General features: G+C 34.8%; 1 protein-coding gene across 2 annotated transcripts; it reads right to left on the bottom strand.

The window, feature by feature from the left end:
* Positions 1-1557: 1557 nt before the first annotated feature.
* LOC124364259 (neurocan core protein-like) lies at positions 1558-21915 on the bottom strand. Of its 2 annotated transcripts, none has more exons than XM_046819601.1 (7): positions 21831-21915; positions 15323-15499; positions 8810-9001; positions 6293-6478; positions 4831-4895; positions 3302-3410; positions 1558-1891 (listed from the first exon to the last, which is right to left on the bottom strand). In XM_046819601.1, exons 2-7 carry the CDS (start codon positions 15396-15398, stop codon positions 1605-1607), a joined length of 915 nt encoding a protein of 304 aa, XP_046675557.1. In that variant the 5' UTR covers positions 15399-15499; positions 21831-21915; the 3' UTR covers positions 1558-1604. The 2 variants fall into 2 exon arrangements, with proteins under 2 accessions (XP_046675557.1, XP_046675556.1); XM_046819600.1 differs by having other exon boundaries at positions 21688-21887.
* Positions 21916-22285: the final 370 nt, after the last annotated feature.

Below are 22285 nucleotides of genomic sequence, written 5' to 3'. Positions count from 1 at the left end.
CGTTTGTGACTCATTGATTTCAGGTTCTAATCCGCGATTTATTCAAATAAATAGTTAAACAAATGCAAAATTTTAAATAATCTCTTAAAAGATCATGTAAAATGTGGTTTCAACTTTGACAGACTATAGTTAAGTCCCTACTTTGTTATTTACTAGTAAGAAATGTTGGAAACAGGCATTGCATACATTTTTATTGGTGTAAAATAAGCATGTTCACGAATTTTTCCTTAATGAAAGTAAAAACTCTACTTAAAATAGTGTGTTAAAAATAAATTATAAAAATATAATTTTTATGTGTTTATTAAGAAAATATTTTAAAATATTGGAATGTCAGCATTGTCTAATTGGTCCACTTATAACGTTATCCCCAACTATAGATAAACCGCTCGCAAATAAACCTGCGCAGAAGAAAATATCTGAGCAGCCACGCGCAGGAGGGGCCCCCTTCCAGTGGTGGGGAGTGGGACAAGCATCTTCTCGTCTCTATTTTATCAGCTATGTGGATCGTGTCTCCATCGCGCCATTTTGTTTATACTTCAGCTACTTACCTATTCTATAAGTATATTGTTTTTTGTGTGTAGGCCTATAAAACCGTAAAAGACTAATGTAGGCATATACGTATTCAGGGAGCTTGCGTTTTGGTGTGAGATTATTCATTAAGTGGCAGTGGCCCGGTCAGGGGATAGAGCAAGCGGGCGAGTGCCGAGCAGTGGTGGGGATGCTGGGAGAGGTCGGCATTACAGCGGCGAAGGGGTACTTACTCCTCCCTACATGAACTAAAATCGCCAAGTGTCTTTTTATAAGCGGTTTACCTACAGCATTGGAGCAGGCTACATATTTGACACAGCTTGAATTAGCATACCTTACATACTTGACTGGAAGTAGATTTTTAGGTAGAGGTTGCCTCACACTGGCAGTAAACAAAATATCAAATTCTGTAAGTGCTCACGGCTTATAGCATACTAGCTGTTTCCCGCGGCTTCGCACGCTTTTCGTAAGTTTTGCCCTCGTATGAGCATTTCTGGTTGAAGTAAATTATATTTCCAACCCCGATGTAGATTTTACCTTGATGTCACGATCAAGAAAATATGTCAAAAATGTATTGTACATGCATAATGTATTTTATTACAAAGTGGTCTACCACTCAACCTTTAAGTTCAACCAAAAATTTAGTTTAGACAATTATACATCATAACTTAGCGCCTTCAAATAGTGTTTCACTGTTTAATATACGTATCTATCTCGTAATTGCAGGTTATAATGTGCAGGCGCTTTGAAAACTTTTCTTCATTTTATTCGTTTATATTCACGACATAAGCGAATAATTCAGATAATAACTATCCTATCTTCTAAGTTAGACTAAATTACGGATACATGTGAAATTTGATTGAAATTGGTTCAGTCGTTTTGGAGTTTATTGGCAACATACATCGTGACTCAAGATTTTTATATATATAAGATAGGAGGCTATAGAAATATCGCGATGACAATATGAAAACAAAAAAAGCACTCAAAAGTGGGTAATGATATTATAAGGACGAATGACAAAAGCCAAAGTCGAATAAATAAATAAGACATTTATTAGTTCAACGTAGCGATCCCTTTTATCTTCTGCCTTCACCCAGTCGCCAGTTCACGTCGTACGAACTGTCATCAGAGTCGTAGTACTCACAGATCGAGTACAACTCATCCAGGCAGTTCCTGTCGTTCCAGCGAAGAGATTCTGTCTCCCAGAACTCCAGGCAATGTTCCCCTCCAGGCCTGTTCTGCCAGTTGTCCGGCTGGTTGTTGTGCCAGTCCGTGAACGTGAAGGGTTTCCCCGTGCTCATCCATGTCCAGTGGTTCCCCAGGGGGTAGTCCGTCCCTCCAAGCCAGAACTGGGGTCTCAAACCTACAACACGGGCACATTCTTAACCACACGAGCAGGGCTCTTTTGAAGCAGGAACAGTGAATCTTGAAATACAAAATTGCAAATCCTTTTATAATTGAGGGGTGAGCATGAAGGGTATTCTATTTTCTAGCCTTCTTCAATCTAGATGAAGCGGGAGGTCAGCTGTGTAAAGTTTAAACATGATAGGGCCCAAACAATTACCTTGTGGAAGTCCGTGAAAATTTCCCATGATGATATTTTTTTAAACAAAACTTTCTCATCCAAAATTTAGCTTATACCTTTGTTTTATAAACGATTTACCAATTTATATTCTATTGTTCAATAATAAATAATAAATGTGTTTTTTTTTCTTGTCACTACAAATTTCAATGATTGTTCAGTATGTTTTTTGTTGATTGTAGAGATTGAATAAGATAGGGCCCAAAAGATTACCTTGTTGAAGTCCGTGAAATTTTTCCATAATATATTTTTATAAACAAAACTTTATCATTCAAAATTTATCCTATACCTTTCTTTTATAAATGATCTACTAAATTTATATTCTACTTTTCAATAATAAATAATAAATGTGTTTTTATTCTTCTCAGTACAAATCTCGATGTTTGTTCAGTACGTTGTTGTTGATTCAACCGTAAATTATACATACATATTACACTCTTCATTGTTGCTATCCTAATGTTTATTATAAGGTTTTAATTTTGCTAAGAAACTTGGGTTGGTAGATTATTATATTTGCTTGAAACAGTACAAATCCTAAGTTTATCATTAATGTTATGAGTTTTTCTGGTGTTATCTTCACATAAGATATAATCACCATAGCAGGCTATTGTAGTTATCTTCTTTCTCAGTTTGTTTGGAATTTATGTTTTTTAGCTTATTTTGTAGTTAGTGATTTTAGATATTGTTTCAGTAAAAAATACCGGTTTTCACTTTATTTTTGTCATCTATCCCACATTTTCTATTTTCTGATACACACTTTGCACTAAAGCAATTTTAATATGTTGAGTATGATACGAATATTAAGATAATCTCCAACTAGGATTGAACTAAGTCTTACTATGAAACCGTGATGTTCAAGAAAATAAATGCCATTATTACCGTTACCTTATTCTCAATGTAAATGTATTGGTTTAATACTATAGGTGCGTTTTAAAATTCATTTTGAATGTTACATTTTTATTGCACAAACCTCAACATACCTCAACCACTTATAACAATCTTCACAGGCAATGTCCTCATTGAGGTGCATAAATAAGTCACTAGTACTTATAAGGCTGGACTAACCACCCAATGGTAAACCTGGTGGTCGTAGAACTTATTACGTAGTTGTGGGTAATTCCACTGCAAAATTAATAGATCGGGCTGTTCTATTATCGAACGTAAAATAATGGTTAGTAAGCGTAAACTCACCAGATCTGAGGATTTCTTCCTTAACTTTATCATTCTCTTCCTTGGTAAGGATGACAGCAAGCCTGCCGCCATGGTTCATGCACTGAGCGAAAGCTCCGAACCAATTTGTCTGTAGGCAACAACATTTTAATTAAAACAATAAAAATTTACTATTTAACTAGATTGGTTTAACCATTATTCTAAGACCCTGTTTGTTGAATTTCGTTCAAGGGCCAAGAACATACGAGTATATACACAGTAAGAAGGTACTTGCTGTTCCGATATACTTTAATTCTTTCAGGTAAGCGTAAACCTCAGATTTCAGAGGTCATCATACGACAACTTTAGTTTTCAACTTTGAAGAAGCTCATTGGCGGAAAGTGAAATCGAGCAACAATTTCAAATTTGCATTGAAATGCTATTCCCACCAATGTTGTGGTTATTCCAGCCTCTTCATGTTAAACATTTAGTTGCTGTTATGGCGTTTAAGTAATAGGGTGCAATCAATATACAATTAGTAAGTACTTATAAAATCTAATGCACTTTGATAGAGTCTGGCTTATTGTCTGTGTATAGACAATAGACAAATATCTTTTTAACATATAAAGAGAAGAATACTTTTGGCGTTACATATAACGTTTAGTTGAGAAAAAGAAAAATTACGTTGTTAATTACTGTTAAAGTTATGTTACAGCTTATTTTTGTCATACTTCAAGTTATTATTGTCTTCTTCTATTTTCTAATTTCTTAATAGTGTAGTAGGGTTTCTCAAGAAGCCGACTGGTAAGTTTGTTCTTTACTTCAGCAGCACTGGTCCTCTTCACTTCCTCTGGCAGAATGTTCAAGAACTTAGCACCAATATATGTTGGTTGCTTCTCAAAGATCGTCAGTCAATGGGCTTGCAGAGTTGTACCTGTGGATGTTAATGCCTTTGCTCAGGTTTTTTTGTCAATATACAGAGCACTCTCAATAATAAAAGTGCTGCCACAGTCAGAATTTTAAGATCTTTAAATGCATCACGACATGAGTGTCGGATTCCCAATTCTGCCATTATCCGGTTTGCTTTCTTCTGGAGGAAGAGAATTCTTTGCAAGTTTGTCTTAGAAGAAAACTATCCCAGACTATCATTCCATATCTTAATTGTGTGTCAAATAAAGCAAAATACGCAGTTCCTGTCCATTTTTCATCACTAATTTTTTCTAGTAGTCACAACACATAAAGGGTTGAGCTGTGATTATTACACAGATGATCCATTTAGCATTGCCAAAATAAAGCATCATCTATGTATACTCCCAGATATTTGAGACATTGTTTTGCGTGATGGAAGGACAAATGTCTTGCCATACAAATTATTTATAGTATTAGTAGGATTATTGGAATAAAACTCCTTTCTTTGTTTAAGGCGTCTACTAATTTATGTTCATTTAATTAGATAAATTTAACTAAAATAAAATGTAGACTTAACTATTACGACATAAGTTAGTTATTTGTCAGGAGGAAAGGTGGTGAAAGTTAAGGAAAGATAATAAAACTAAACAGGATTTCTGTACCTTGATAGCTTCCACTTGGTAGCGTTTTCTCGCATCCGGAAACGGCGGCCAACTTCCTGGACGATCTGAAACAGTTGTTAACTGTTATTGGACGTCCATAGATAACTCGGCATTCTTACACAGTTCTAGTTAATTTAATCTACCAGCAAAAAGATTTTCAGATCTTTTTTAGTCAAACATTTAAAAAAAACTCAATACAAAAGTCATGTAAAAATCAATACTTTATGTGGCATAAATTTGTGTTTGCACTTATTTATCTACCTATAGTAATAGCATTTTGCAGAGGAAATCTTCAACAAATATGACCAAGAAATTAATAGACATGCCGAAAAAGACAATGAATTTCAGCAACTCACTTCACGACAGCAAAGTAAATTGTAATGAATAATAGACCATTAAGAAATAACACAAAGTGATGCTATGAATATGGCTATAACAATAATAATCGAATTTCATAAAAGTAAAAATAGAGTAACGGTAATATACTATAAAAATGACTACAATAACAATGCAAGAATATTAATAAGCAATAAAAGAACAAAAGTAGCAACAAAAAAATCAGTCATCAATGTTGCCATTCCAAGACATTCCCAAAAGAACAATGTTACAACACTTCCGAGTTTTACCCTGTTATTTGTATTTTTGAACGTAACGATATAACAGTGTCTTTATTTAAAAATAACATTTTGATTTACTTCAATTCACCTCTGCGTATTAACAAAAGTACTGCTATTAATACATTCACGACGACGCAACGGCTATTTGGCGTTCAATTTTGTAATAGTAATGGTAAAACCCCGTAATCGGGTTTTTACGTTAAACGTCAATTAAAACAAAAATAGTATGTAGGCTTCGCAATTTCACACAAATAATGTCATTTCAGTGTTTTCTTTTTCAATTTTTCTCCGTGTATCCCCAGGGGTACAAAAGATTAATTTACTATAAAAATTAATCAATCGTGCGCTCGACATGGTACACGATCGTCTGAGGTATTTATTTAAACGCTGGTCAAATTTAAGAAACCCCCAAGAGATGCAAACTATAAAATCGCAATAAGGAAATGCATAGCAACGTGTACCTCATCAGGTGCACGACGCGCTTTATGAAAGCCCGGTGTGTACCCGATATGGTACACGACGGCAGTTGTGAAAGATCGCGTGTACCAGATGGGGTACACGTCCTCGTGAACGTGTTTTAATAAGTGAATACTTCTTCAATATTCAAATGATGAAGTAAAAGAGCGAGATATTTTTCTGAATGACCAATAAAAGTGCCATACAAATAAAAAATCAGTTGTATATGTATTAATGATATATTTAAAATGAAATTCATCCAGTAATTCTAAGACTAAACCTGAGTTCATAAAAGTTCACGAGGTTTAACATTGCTCTAATGGGCTACAATCCTGATGTACAGTCAGTACAGTCGGTTCATATAAACGTAATTACATTTAAATACTCACATTGTCGATTGCACTTAGAGAAGGGATCACCGTAAAAGCCAGGTCGGCAAGAGCAATAGGGGACGTGGTCGAGGACCTGGCAGGTGGAGTTATAACCACAAACTCCCAGGCAGGGGTCCTCGCACTTCTTCCTGGCACAGACTCGATCCCTCGGGCAGTCTTCGTTAGTTTCACACTGCGCTAGAGCTACGGAACCAAACATAAGCAATTATTGAATACCATCTTTGATTCTATTGGTTGCAAGTCACACAGGAAAATGTGTGACAAAAGTGGGACAAACTCTTCTTAGCTCGTTACAAACTTCAACGGATGTTCAACAAAGATTCCTCAGACCCAAACGGACAACTTACCTTTCATCTCTTGCAGTTTTGGCTCTGTCCTGGTCTTCTTTCATAGCTTCCTATCAGCCTGAACCGAATCACTGCTCTGTTATGCTTAATCTGTTATAACCTGTGACATTTGCCACTTCACGTACTGTTAATTCGTTTTCAATCAAAGCAATTGCTTTAGTGCCGAGAGAGGCGTTTTTTGGGTTGAGATTAGTAACTGAACTGACCAGTACCAACATTAGAGTTGGACAGAAAGTTTTGCAATAGCCTGCATAAGGGTTTAGGAGTTCTTTAAGTAAGGATGGTTATAACAAGTATGGCAACTTCCTCATCTGTCTACTGATAAAACCAGTTATATCAGACAAAGCAACCCAAATGGTTTTCATGATGTAGGTGCATATCTCATACAACGATAAGAATTGAAATATTCACTTTTATCAATGGATTGTAGAAGGGTTTTAGAAAATAGGTCAAAATAAGTTAACCACGGATTATTTCAGTTAGTTCTGACATCTGGCGCTAGAGCTGCGCCACGTAACTGTTACTGATCATGCCCTACCTAAGCTAGTTTAACCTTTCACTCCACAGATGGCAGTTCGAGCGCTCGTCTTTTCCGTTCCTTAAACTACAGCATTAGCTGAGTTATCTCTTGTGTAACTAATACAATTAAATATATGTGGATTATTGTTTATAATTCGATTTCGAAACAAAGTTTTTGCATAGCTATTATACGGTTCTTCAACAGTAGTATACACATAACAAAAATAACTAAAACGTTTTCAGTGAAGTTTTCACAATACTAGGAACGTGAACGGAATAATATGGAATTAGTTAATGATCGTTAGTGAAACCTACCACTCAGTGATGAGGCTGAAAACTTCAATTCTGTCAGTCTGTCTGTCTGTCTGCTCGCAAGATATGTCAAAAACTAATTGAATCAGAGACGTGAAGTTTTGCGTTGTTTCATTTTTACATACCAATATCGAGTTCGATGGGGGTGCATGTTCATTGGACATTCTGAAGACAGCTTACTTTGGCCTAATACGTCCACATTTAGCTTATGGTCTGAGATTGTGGGGTGGCTGTTCTAGATAAAAATTTAGTAGAGAGTTTAGAATGCAAAAGAAAGCTGTCAGAATCATTTACAAATTAAATCAAAGAGTCGTGTAAAGTGGCCTTCGGGGAGCTTGGATTACTAACTTTGCCTAGCCTCTATATACTGGACGTCGTGCTATACTGCCGATTCAAGTGCGTCTCTCTTCGGGGTAGCGACGTACACCAATACGGAACTAGAGGCCGGGACAACTTTCGTATGGCACAGCACAGAACTACTGTTTTTGAATACTTGCTATCTCAAGTTGGTGTAAGGCTAATCAATAGGCTCCCTGAAGAGATCAAACGCATCAATAACCACACACAATTTAAATCTCGATTAAAACACTTCTTAGTCTAGGGCATTTTAGTAAAATTTAAAAGATAATGTTTCTAACTCCCTCCTCATATCCAAGCAAATTTGGCTATAATCGAGGAACCGGCGACAGGTGACACGTACCCGAAAAGTAATTTTAATTTGATATTTATTATTTGATTTATATATTATTTTTACTTATAATTAAATTGTGTTAGTTATTAGATTAGGACTTTTATTTTTATATGACGCTTGCAATACAATAAATTATTGTTAATTGTTTCCTGCAATAAAGAATATTATTATTAGTATTATTGTTATTATACTGTTATTATTATTATTGTTGTTGTTGTTGTTATCGCTATAATAATTATTATTATTATTATTATTATTATTATTACTATTATTGATATTATTATTACTATGTCTTTCCATGGGGTTTGACTGAGATCCATTGAAGTCTATCACTCATTAGGCGGACAGACGTTCTCTTCTATTTGCTTGGTGACTGGAAACATTTTTTTCAGTTTAATTGCCTGTCTCTAGGCAGGATATCTCGAGAGTTATAGACTTGAAGGAAAGCCTGTTACGTGACACGTGGTGTGGCATACTCCTTCCTTGTTTACTGCCAGTTTCGCATACACATATTTAACTTGTGTTACAGCGTATCAAACAAGGTTTCACTGCAAATAAACAGGCAATTCTGATTTTCAGTGACTTTTCCTCGCCGGAATGATTCACTGAGGATAATGCTTATATATGAATGCTGCAATAACCAACCTGAAATCCGCTGATTGCAGCCAGTGAAGGGATCGCCTGCAAACCCAGGTTTGCAGGAGCAGTATGGCACATGGCCTCGGACCTGGCAGTTGGAGTTGCCTTTGCAGAGGTTCAGGCAGGGGTCTTCACACTGCAGGTTGATGCAGGTCGTCAGCTCAGAACAGTCTTCGTTAGTGATACACTGCAGCTGAGCTGTAAATGACAGTGCTATTCGTTAGTGATACACTGCAGCTGAGCTGTAAATGACAGTGATATTCGTTAGTGATACACTGCAGCTGAGCTGTAAATGACAGTGCTATTCGTTAGTGATATACTGCAGCTGAGCTGTAAATGACAGTGTTATTCGTTAGTGATACACTGCAGCTGAGCTGTAAATGACAGTGCTATTCGTTAGTGATACACTGCAGCTGAGCTGTAAATGACAGTGTTATTCGTTAGTGATACACTGCAGCTGAGCTGTAAATGACAGTTTTATTCGTTGGTGATAAACTGCAGCAGACCTGTAGATGACAGTGCTACAGTTCTGTTACGAAAACATTTCTATTTAGATTGTAAAACTAGTGGAACCAGCTTCTTCTTATTGGAATCAAATGCTTAATTTATAAGCAAACACTCCAATAATTAAGAAATTTTATTTTTGTGAGGCCTTTCATGTTCAATGAACACATCATCAGACCCACATAACTGAATTAAAAGAAAAGTAATAATACAAACAATTTAGAATTAAATAAAAACACGTCATTAAAAATACAAAGAGATCAAATTTTAAAGACCGTCCCACCAGGAAGTACGTCTACTGTATATGTAAACATTAATATTTAATTAGATTAAAGGCAGTAACGGTGAATTTTGAAGAGGTCCATGCTCATACTGGACATTGCTTTTCACAAGTCAAATTATTAAAAGAAATCAAAAACAAAAAATTTCCTCGATGCTTACGAAACTATTTTTATGCAGAAGAACCAAAATTATTTAGTAAATAATGAGCCTGGACCTCTCCAAAATTCACCGTTACTGCCTTTAATCTAATTAAATATTAATTTTTACATATACAGTAGACATACTTCCTGGTTGGACGGTCTTTAAAATTTGATCTCTTTGTATTTTTAATGACATGTGTTTTTATTTAAGCCTAAATTGTTTGTATTCCTACTTTACTTTTATTTCAGTTATGTGGCTCTGATTATGTGTTCATTGAACACAAAAGGCCTCACAAAAAATATAATTTTTAATTATAAAAATAAAATAAATAAATAATGACTTTATTTTCAAGCGAATTTCAGTATTTACAAACTGCTTTTCAAATTAACTCAGGTCAATTACATAATAAGCTGAAACAGCATAAAATAAAGTATACATAAGTGGCTACCTAATAACTTAAATTAATTTCTTTTAACTTCCTTTTAAAACTTCTTAAGGGTAGGGTTTTTAACAGCAGGTGGTAGGGCATTGTATTCCTTGGGTCTAAAGTACGAGAATCCCTCTTGCCCCTCTCCAGGTGAACCCTCGGCAGTTGCAGCATGGCGTCCTGCCGAGTATGACGTTCCTGACCGCCGACCGCAACATCAATCTTTTGTTCAGGTACGCAGGTCTACCAGTGTCAAGAATCTTGTGAACTATGGTGACAGTTTGTCTCCTACAAATCTCCTTAATAGTTAACACACTTGCTTTCCGGCGGTAACTTGTAATATGGTCAAATTTACGAATATTGTAAACAAATTTCTTACTGCACAGTTTTGGGAGCCTATGAAGAATTGTAAGTTGTTCCTGACTCAAGCTGTAACCAAACACGGGAAGTGAAATATTCGATTATAGGGAAAATAAGGGCCTGCACAAGTTGCAACTTTGCAGCCTCGGGAAGAATATTCTTCAGCCTGTAAAGCATCCTAAGTTTGCACATAACTCTACGATGTATCAACTCAATCTGGCTATTGAAAGTAAGCTCCGAGTCTATGCTGACTCCAAGAATCTTCAGCCTATCACACCTTAATAAATCAACACTATTGAGCGAAATATTTCCCATATCAGCATTTAGGGTCTGTTTACCAAAGTGCATGACCGAACACTTTTCAGGGGTTCAGCCTGAGACCGTGATCTTCTGACCATTTACTAACTGCTAACAAATCATTTCTCAGCTGAATACAAGCCTCGTTTGCCTCTGAGGGATGGTAAGATAGCAAGAGTTGACAATCATCTGCATAGGCATGCAATGAGCAGAAATTTAACTGGCTGTCCAAACCTGCAACATACAAAAATAAACAGAATTGGCCCAAAGAACTCCCCTGGGAACTCCTACAGCTGTAGGTAACCATTCTGAAAACTGACCATCAACCTTTGTCACTTGAGACCTGCCTCTCAAATACGATGAAAAAACCACCTCAGAGACAAATCATCGAACCTGTAAAACTTCAACTTTGCTAGTTGATTTACCGAATCAAAGGCTTGTCTGTAGTCCAGGGCAGCTACGACACTGTACATTTTGTTATTTCTGGCCCTGCAGACTTCATCGACCATATTAAAAAGTGCAGAGCAAGTGCTGAAGCCTCTCCTGAATCCTGACTGTGTTTCGGACACGATTTTCTCATTTTCAATATATGAAATAATTTGTTCTGTCACGACTTTTTCCATCACCTTTGATATAGTTGGGAGTAAAGAAATAGGTCTAAACTGAGAGGCAGTAGAAGCATTTGGGTACTTTGAGGAGCGGAACCACGACGCTTTTCTTCCATGCCGTCGGATAACAACCATCCATCAGTGATTTATTGATAAGGTGAGTAATTACTCCAGATCAATATGGACTTAAGCCTTTCACCATATGGATGGATATACCATCTACTCCGAAAGCTGATGAAGAAATGCTGTTTATTACTTGTCTTATTTCATACTCACTCACTTGCCTAAATTTAAAATCACTCCTGGTTTCACTGTGTGAGTCATTTTTATAAAAAATTAAGCATATCTGTACTTGAGGTGTTTCCTGCACCCATTTGAGCAAAGTAAGTGTTCAATACATCTGGAGTTATTTTTGCAGGTATTCGTATTATCTTGACCAGTATTCATCGCTCCTTCTCTTCGCATCGCCTTCCAGAAAGCTTTAGGATTTTTCAGATCTTAATTTTTTTTTAATATTTTTCTTTGCAAGCATTATGGGCATTGTTTAAATTATTTCTCAATTTTGCAATAAGATTGCTTAATGGTGGGGCATTTTGTTTTTACATAATCGTTCCTCAATTTATTTTTCATTACGGTTAGTCTTTTTATGTAATCGTCACGCCATGGTGCTCTATCTTTAGTGACACGCTTTCTAACTAACGGAACACATATGTCAAAGATATTTATTATAGCTTTTGTCAGTTTATCGGTCATTCATTTCATTGATACACTTTAATTCTTTAATCTCGTCCCAGTTAGTGTTTGATGCAAAATCAATAAAACTCTCCATATCGAAATCTCGAAAGTTTCTATAGGCTATATACTTAGCTTCCTTTTGGGCGTTTGTATCGAGAAATATCACAAAACACAAGCTTATGATCAGTTATCTTTCTTCCCCTTGCATCAAGCATGATTGAAATGTCTATTAAACCTACGGGTTTAGGAACGAAATTTTTGTCTGCAATAATGTGGTCAATAAGTGTTGATGACGAATCTGTGGTGCGTGTGGGTTCCCTTATCAACTGAGAAAGACTTAAAGAGCCAAACAAATTTGTCAGATATTTCACTTCAGCCTTAACAGGCTCAAGAAGATTAATATTCAAATCTCCTAGCAAAAATGACTGAGTCCACACCTAAGACATGATCAATAAAAAAGTGACTGCAACAAGGAACCCAGTGTAAAGGAGTTTCAGGAGGCTTATATATGCTATGCAGACACAAAGTTTGTGGTTTCCTATGTCAGTTCTACAACAGATGTACTCCATCCGACTGTCAATGTTGTCAAGAAAAATCTGATTTAAAGTCAGACCGGACTTCACATACATACCGACTCCACCACCGGATTGAAGTTTTGAAGTCTGTGGCATCATTCTATCGCTTCTTAAGAGATTGTAGCCAGCCACCCTGAAACAATCTGAGGGCGTCATTGGATTAAGCCACGTCTCGGAAACACCCAAAACATCAAAATCGAAATCCTCAATGACACTGCAAAGTTCCTCAAATCCTGTATTTAGTGACCTTTCCTAAATTATTGGAGTGTTTTTTTTTTTTCATAAATTAAGCGTAGTGGAACTAAATTTTGTTAAGGAAATGCTGACCCCTTTTTAGCCTTATTATTCTCTCTTTCCTCATGGGCCACTGGGCTGGACGAGGATCTTATCAAACAAAAATTAATTATGATAATTAGGAAAATCGATACAGTAGTACAAGGTGATGATGAAAAGTGCTACGGTCACAGACAACAATTCAATCGGACTCGGATCCATAGTCCGATGCCTTAGACCGTGTGGCCTTTGACTCTCTATATATTACTGTAAATTCTGTCTCTACATTAGTCCTAAGTGGGGCCTACGGTAGGCATGTAAGTAACCCCTAAATATCGTGTTCCTTTAAAAGCTTAATCTAATCTTAACTGAATGCTAGCGTGAAGTTTACATTGATCGTTTTAAGAGATAGCCTTTCCCATAAAAAGCGCCGTGGAATTGTTTTTAAATATTGTTGAAATATCATCCAGAATATTGTACGACAACGGTGTTTCCAAATCAAATTGGCTATTTTAATATTTTTTAAACATTTTCCAGAAAAGAGCAATATAGTATATATATATATATATATATATATATATATATATATATATATATATATATATATATATATATATGTATATATATAGTATCTACAATAAAGTCCAAGGGGCTATGATTCTTATCTCTATAGCGTCTTTCTAAGATTTTGAAAAGGACATTTATATACTAAAAAAATCTAACCACTTTGATACTGTAACGATAAGAAAATAAAATTAAAATAACTTTATCAATTAATCTTTGAGTATGAGTAATGTTTTATTTTTATTGTATCGAAATGCAAAACTTACAATATAAAACATTTAATATCTACTGCTTTTGTTTATACAAGCAATCTCTATCAGTAATGTTTGATAAAATAAAAATCTACACAGTGTAAAATCTGTTACAATCTACCAACTTAACATTTCTTTATAAAAATCATTTTAATACCACATGAACAAAATACAATTCCTGTAAATATAAATTATATTATTAGCAATAAACCATAGTAACTATCTTTTCATGTTCCTTGCCTGAAATTTTCTCGTTCAATTAAGGTCCTCGTTGACTGTACCTTAACGATAAGTTGACGGGGTGGGAACATCCATGTAAAAATAAATTGTGGTTGCAATTGAAAATGTTAGCATTTCCACAGCAAGACATTATTTATTTTGCAGATACAATTTTACTAACAAATAATCTAAATTACATTTTAGTTCAAGTAAAAAATGTTGTGTAGAAAGGAAATGAACTGTAATAACGTTTATAGCATAACAGTTTAGTCTGAAATAATGTATCATATCACCATTTTTATATGGTTAATTCGTGGCCCTAAATACAGTACGTCAACAAAAATAGGTCATTTACATAGTGGTTTTAGTGTTACATAGTGGGTTGGTCCGAGAAGAAATCTAAACAAAGTCAAGTTGAATAATAGTCATTAATTTTGGTAGAATATTCGTATGTAATAGTTAGAAAAAGATGAAACGTTGACTTTACAACAGCAGTCACTTAATCGTTATGAAATACAGCGAAAATTAAACTCGAGCATGAGTTCTAGCAAAAAGATAGTAATTCAGATTAACTAGTGAAAAATAAGAGTTCTCTGTTGAAAGTTAATTCTCTATGGAGGAATTGAAAGGATAACAGTATTTCGGGCATTTGTCATTGTTATATGTTACAAAAGGTATAACACAACGTTTCAAGGCTTGGAATCTATCCTCTTCGTCAGGTTAGGGAGGAATTAATACATACAAAAATAAACAACAAAGAGAAGATAATAAGGGAAAGAAAAGGGTTCAAACTTACCCAACAGCTGCTTGAAGTCCAGTCCAGGCGTTGTCACTGCACAAGTCCCGAGCACAATTCACGAGTAACAAACTCCCTTCTTTTCTTCTTTCTATTCGTTATTTTTGTATGTACTAACTCCCCCACTGACGAAGAGGATAGATTCCAATCCCCGAAACGTTGTGTTATACCTTTTGTAAAAAAATAACGACAAGTTTCATTTTTGTACTGTTTTTAATTTTAACAAATTTTATTGCATTATGACGTGTTTATAAATTATAAAAAGTGTGTTTAATGTATTGATGGTTCGATTCTTGATTCGTACAATCTTTAAATATAGGATTTAGTTTTTGTAAAGATAGGATCTCAAAAAATGCGTATTACAGTTGGTGTTAGGACGTATCATACTGATTGCATATGACGTAAAAAGCTGACCCTCTCAAAGTGGATTGTATGATTACATAAGTGCAAATTAGTGATGTAAATAATACAAGATGTAAGTACTTACATTCATTGTTCTGACCGAGGACAGATCCTACTGTGAGAACCGAACACCAGACGAACAACGATGTCTTCTCAGTCATGCTCTCGCCGCGGTAACACTGAGCTATGCCAATTTCCTCATGCAGGAGGGGGGGAGGAGCATCTAACTGAAGGTTATCTTGGAAATTCCCGCATTACTTCACTGAAAACACCAATATAAGTTAAATAGCCAGATTAAGTTCAATTTACGTAATTTTGGCTGAACTTCTCAAACTAGTAATTAATATAGACATTTATACTTCATAGTCATCTTTATTACTATTGGTAACAAATGTGTAATGTTTAACAGATATTTTTGTTTTCTACACTATAGTACTGTGGCTGTGATTTCCTGGTCACGAATTTTTGCCAGTTCATACCTTCTAATAGGAATTACATCTCGTAATCACGTTTGAGCAATATACTGGATACTCGGGAATTGAACATCACTAATCACATGATATTGGGGTAACGAGAAAAGTAGATCAACAAGTCCATTTCATGCAGTAATGAATATTGGAAATGGTGAGGTTTCCTTCTAAATGTGAGAAATTACCTCTCCATGCCCACTTTAGTGGTAGAAGTTAGCTAATCTCCATTATCCTTCCTTAAATCAAATGAATCAAATCAAATAATATTATTTGTATCATATTCATAGTGCACAAAAGAAGGGATCACTTCTGGCTAAAACCTTCCAGTTGAACCTACCACAGGGCACAGCAAAAACCGATGTGTCACTTAAATCTGGCAACCTTATGGATGTCCAGGAGCGGCACATCACTGACCGCATATGTCGAGACTCTGGGGTGCAAGGGCAATTCGATAGGTCTAGTCTACTGCAGGAGGTGACTGTTGGAGTTTGGTGGGGTTCGTTCCCTAACTAACAGAGGTTCTTGCTAGCCTCAACAACCCCCTGCCTGCTTTGACTGGAGAGGCTAGTTCAGAGCTGGCCTCCTCTTCTTCCGGGGGGACATGACTTGGAGATTAGTGATCTAATTCTTCTTCATGGATCTCGATAGGAGGCGATCCCTACCCCAACCTTACCCATCCAGAATATCCTGTCACTCCGGATGTAACGCTAAGATTCTTATAGGACTAAGTGCAATTTATAAGCTTCTTCTCCTTAGAGAACAAAAAAATGTACAAAAGGTCGAATTTAGTCCCATAGGGCCGTGTGTTACAATTCACCCTAGAAGGTGAATATACCTTTGGATCTCGGCAGGATGTAGCCCCTTCCCACCAGTATTAATGAATATCTTGTAACACCAAAAGCCACGCAGAAGACCTTTTAGATTTAAGTACAGTTGAGGTTTCTTCAACTTTTTTATCCGAGTAGATTGTTTTTAATGGTTTATAAACCTTAGAAATACCACAGACTGAATACAGAGTTCATATGCTTTATACATGTGTCATTAAATGATCAAGAGCTGTGTAGACTTTGCATGTTTTTATTATGTTCAGTGAGAGTCTCATTTGTTTTATAATTTTTTTTTAAGTTTTTGGACACATTTAAAGATTTGTGTAGCAATTTTTGGGTGGGAAACATACTGTTTTCAGCTGTTCGTTCAGCTATTGTGTCCGCTTTTGTTTCATGGAAGAAAATAAGGATCAAGGCTGTGTTCAGTTATGCGGTTACGTGCCGACCAGATGAAGAAGAATCTTGCACAATCCAACTATATTTTATGTGCGTGTTGAATAAATATAATTCGCCAAAACCACCTTGTTTTTTAATACTTCACATAAAATTATAGCATTGCGAGAAGTCGATCTTGGCAACAAATAAAGTTGCATATCATGAAACCACTAACGTAATTGTACACTTTTTATATACGAGGTAAATATTATATAACCGGTTATACGAGTATAAAGGACACCCATAAGGTTGCCCAGGTTTAAGTGACATATCGGTTTTTTCTGTGCCCAGTGTGGGTTCAACTGGAAGGTATTCATTAATATATTTGTAAAGTCCTATTTTGATTATGTTAATGACTATTAGCATTATTCCAGACAGTAATCTCTGTGGTAACTATCATTGTCTGATCTGAGGGTCTGCGAAGACAGACCTCCTTTGGTTTTAAACTTTATGTGATCCAAATAAACTAGACTGACAAACAAGAATAGAAAACAACAAAAGACATCATACATTAAAGTACTAATTTCACATGTGCACGGCCATATCCCACGTTGGTGTGAACTGTTTTATATTTGGTTTTAATAGAGAAATTTTAAAAAACTCAAAAATTTTACCTTTTTAGTTTTATTAAATATATATATATATATATATATATATATATATATATATATGTATATATATATATATGTATATATATATATATATATATATATATATATATATATACATTAAATTGTATAAATGGAAATAGCCTTATTTAATTTCTATAAACATTGAATTAATTGAATTCAAAAAACAATGTTTATTGAAAATAAGGCTATTGCCATTTATACAATTTAATGTAAATAAAAGTCGTTTGACAGGTATTTGGTCTTCCGATCATATGTTAGTTTGCTTATTTAAACGCTTACGTGACAGATACGGCCAAATACAAAATAATTGAATCGGAAAAAGTAAGCGCTCTGTGGTGTAATGGTAGCACATCCACCCGGCAAGTGAGAGATCCGTGTTCGACTCCCGGCGGAGCAAGTACTTTTTGCGATTCAATGTTTATTGAAATTAAATAAGGCAATTGCCATTTATACAATTTAATGTATAAATATATATATATACATATTAATATATATATATATATATATATATATATATAATCTTAAAAAATGTATTAATGATTGTTACTGACCACATCATTAACAGAGTAGGCCTAATGCCTCGTACAGAAGCACATGATCTAGCGTGAAACTTAAAAGAGTAGTACAGTATTCTAGCAATAGTTTCACTCAGATTTACTAAAATAACTTCTTCGTGCTAAAACACGAAAAATGAAAATACATTTCACACATTTTATGCGTCACTATAAAATATTCTTCTATATTACCAGCAAAGCACAATTTAATGGATAAAATTCTATCAAAACGTATTAATGTTCATTACTAGATCAGATATTCGTTTTGTTGAATAATCTTCAAAAACGTTATCACTGAAACGTAACGTATAAATGGGTACTTCCTTCTGTTCGTTATTTTTGTATGTATTAATACCTTCCCCACTTGACGAAGAGGTTAGATTCCAATCCACGAAACGTTGTGATATACCTTTTATAACCTATAACGATGGCAAATGTCCGAAATCCTGTTATCCTTTCAGATCAAATATTTGTATATTCTTCTAGATTACCAGCAAGGCACAATTTAAAGGATCGAATTCGATGAAAACGTATTAATATTCATTACTATATCAGATATTCTTTTTGTTGAATAATCTTTAAAATCGTTATTACACAAACGTAATTAATAAATGTATAAAAAGTATAAGATTTACAGATAATAGCAGATTACTCGCTAAACTAGTATTGTAAATAATAATAAACGATCCTGTTAAAAATTGTCAGGTAAAATACTTTCCATTACTCTCTGCAGTAATGGGCTACTTTTCAATACAGATGAGATTTGGGAAATTCATCATTTCCCTCTTTGCTAAGACAGGTTATTTTCCCTCTCCCAAACATTACTTTCCCTATTAAAACGTATCTTTCCTTGTATAAGTAACAGAATATTCTGTTTTCAGTCTTATATTCAAACATCTTATTTTAACACCAAAATGAGTTATAAAATAGTGTTACGTTTCATTATGGAAGAATAACTACTAGATAATGAAACGTCAGATAATGTTTTGGAACTATCTAGTAATTACTAATTAAATTATATAAATGAACTATCATTATCAAAGGCAATGAATTAATTAACGGCTCTAATAGTAACGGGCTATATTTGTTATTGAGTTTATATTTAAATCGTCTTTAAGAAATGATGATGATGTTAGAAAAATTATAAAAATAAATGATAACCATTAACCTATCCACATATCGTCATAAGGAAAATTTCAAATGATAGATGTATTAGTAAATATCGCCATGTGATTGGTAACTTTTATAACTTATTGATTGCAAGCAGTTGAAAATCTGATAAACTTTCAACTGTAATAAAAAAGTATAATGTATATTAGGAGAAATATAAGTATCAATATAAGATTCTAGTGAAAATTATAAACTCACTTGAGTCAATGGACATTTGAGATTAATTTCAATAATATTCTCTAATTGTGCGAATTAAATTGACTGTTATATGGGGGAAAGCTACGTTTGTTCGTTTTTATCGCTGGGGAACACGATAACCACAAATAGATTAAGATACTAGCGTAAAGTTAGCATGAATGTCTCTCTTCGCACAAGGAAGATAACACTACATTTCTGGAAAAACTAGCTGAAAAGAAAGGGTTTTTAGGATGAAAAGTGAATTGGAATGCGTAAAATGTAGACGTTTGCAATGACAAATAATCATTCGGATTTACAATTTTCAAAGCAAGAAAACTGTCTATTTGTTTCGCAGCCGAGTGTACAAATAAAAAAAGAGTATTTTTAACACTTCCCCATCTGAACTGGTCTGTCTTATGTTGTACACGTGTTATTCATATGTTCTATCATGTAGACTTGTCAATCTACAGTACTATGATAAAAGTTCAAGAAAAGGACGCTCGCTTCAAAACCGATAAGAGGATTGGAAAGTTTATTCAGATTGTTGAAACAAAGAACACTAGTAAGAGTGGGTTATTTTAGCTGTACTGGATATTGCCTCCCGTAGCTTTGTACAGGAAAGTTGTGCCAGCAAACTCGCCCAGGACGATGAGGTCATCGATGATTGTAGCGACAAGATGTCCAACGATATCGGGACTCTGCCAGCAAGAATCTCCAAACGAAGAAAACGAAAGAGTGAGATATTATAGCTGTAAAAGATTTTATCTGAAGTAGCTTTGTACAGGAAAGTTGTACCAACAAACCTGACGAGGTCGATGAGGTCATCGATGATTGTAGCGACACGATGCCTAACGGTATCGGCACTGCGCCAGCAAGGATCTCCTAACGAAGAACATGAGTAAGAGTGGGCCATTGTAGCTGTAGTAGATACTATCTCCCGTAACTTTGTACAGGAAAGATGTGCCAGCAAACCCGCCGTGACGATGAGGTCATCGATGATTGTAGCAACACGATGTCCAACGGTATCGGCAAAGTGCCAGCAAGGATCTCCAAACGAAGAACACGAGTAAGAATTGGTTATTACAGCTGTAATATTGTATCACCTCCCGTAGCTTTGTACAGGAAAGATGTGCCAGCAAACTCGCCGAGACGATGAGGTCATCGATGATTGTAGCGACACGATGCCTAACGCCATCGGCACTGCGCCAGCAAGGATCTCCAAACGAAGGATCAACGTTCTGACTAGATTTATTGTGGTGTCCAGTGTCGATTTATTCGTATAGTGAAAATAGCCAAGCAGATCTCAAATTGATCAACTCATATAACTATAGAATAGGATAATTCTTCATGGTCCTCACTAAATTAAGCTTTAATTTTGTTTAATATTTCAACGGATTTTTAAACACGGAGAGTGCCAAAGTCTAGGACATTATACTTGAGTTTTTTTAATGCGAACATACCTAATGCTATACATAATTTATAAAATATTTATGATACAAATACCTTTTTACTGAAACTAAAATTATGTCTTTTCGTTATATAATAATAGGCAAAGGCCTAAGAATTATAAAATCTTCCTTATTGCATTGTCACATTTTTAATGTTTTTTAGTTAAACCAACGCAATGAACCATCTCTGTGTACGTTTTTGCAAAACCAAACCTTTGCATTTGTACGTTTTCTAACTTAAATTATATTCACATTCGAATAAAATATGAGTTTTAGCATTTTTAATGCGTTTTTGATTTTTAAAATATTACGTTATTATACGCTATCAGTTTTTTCCGTGACTTCACACACAATTTCCTTTTGAAAAACAGGGACACCATTCTTTTTAAATGGCATTCCAAACAATTATTCTAAGATAAGTGATAATCACTCAAAGATAATCAAATCTCTTTATTCATTTTATATTTAAATTTAAAGATGGGGCCCTGAGTTTGGAGAGTAAAGTTGTTTTTATACGTAAGTTCGAGACAAAAATGTGTCATATTTGTATGTATAGTTCTAATGTATGGTAACAATAAATCAATATTAATACCGTACGTAATAATTGAACGTTTATAATTTCTGTGTGTACTTCTCTAGAATTAGATTATTTATAGTATGCATACGTTTTAGTCTTGTTTAATACTGCGTAACAAATATAACATCTTTGTAAACAGTAACAATAAATACAAACTCACCAAGTTAAAATACTGCCAGAGTAAAAACTGAACCTTCCTTATATAGACGTAATGTAAAGAAACCCGAACACAAACACAAGAGTTGACAGAGACTCAACAATATAACAATTATATCACACACAATAAATATGGCAATGACTTACATAAAACACAAGATTTTTAGATCTCACAAGAGCTGTAGAACATCAGTATCCAGTGAGTTGGTTACAGTAAACCGACGTTCACTTCCAAGGCCGAGTAAACCAGTCCTGCTGTCGCTGATATTGCACTTGACATTTCTTTGAAAGTTTTCCTGAAGCGGTTGTGTTTATTATTGAATAATGAATAATGAAGTTTATTCCACAGTAATTCAAATTTACAAGACAATGACAATAATGGAATATTACTAACCACTGTTACCAGTAATTGTGGCTAGTTATCAAATTTACAATACATAATAAATATAGATTTGAGTTCAGTTCAGTATATCATTAAGGTTGACGTGCAGCTTTGCAGTGTTTGTGACGTGTCTTGATGTGGGGGAGGCGAACAGTAGATAATATAAGATAGGATAAGACAGTTACAATTTTACAATGAACCTAGACTTAGCTTGTTTGCA

Source organism: Homalodisca vitripennis, chromosome 6 (assembly GCF_021130785.1).
Source record: "Homalodisca vitripennis isolate AUS2020 chromosome 6, UT_GWSS_2.1, whole genome shotgun sequence".
In the NCBI taxonomy this organism is placed as follows: Eukaryota; Metazoa; Arthropoda; class Insecta; order Hemiptera; family Cicadellidae; genus Homalodisca; species Homalodisca vitripennis.
The sequence above is the reverse complement of the archived record's forward strand: the minus strand, read 5'-3'. Positions and strand labels throughout refer to the sequence as shown.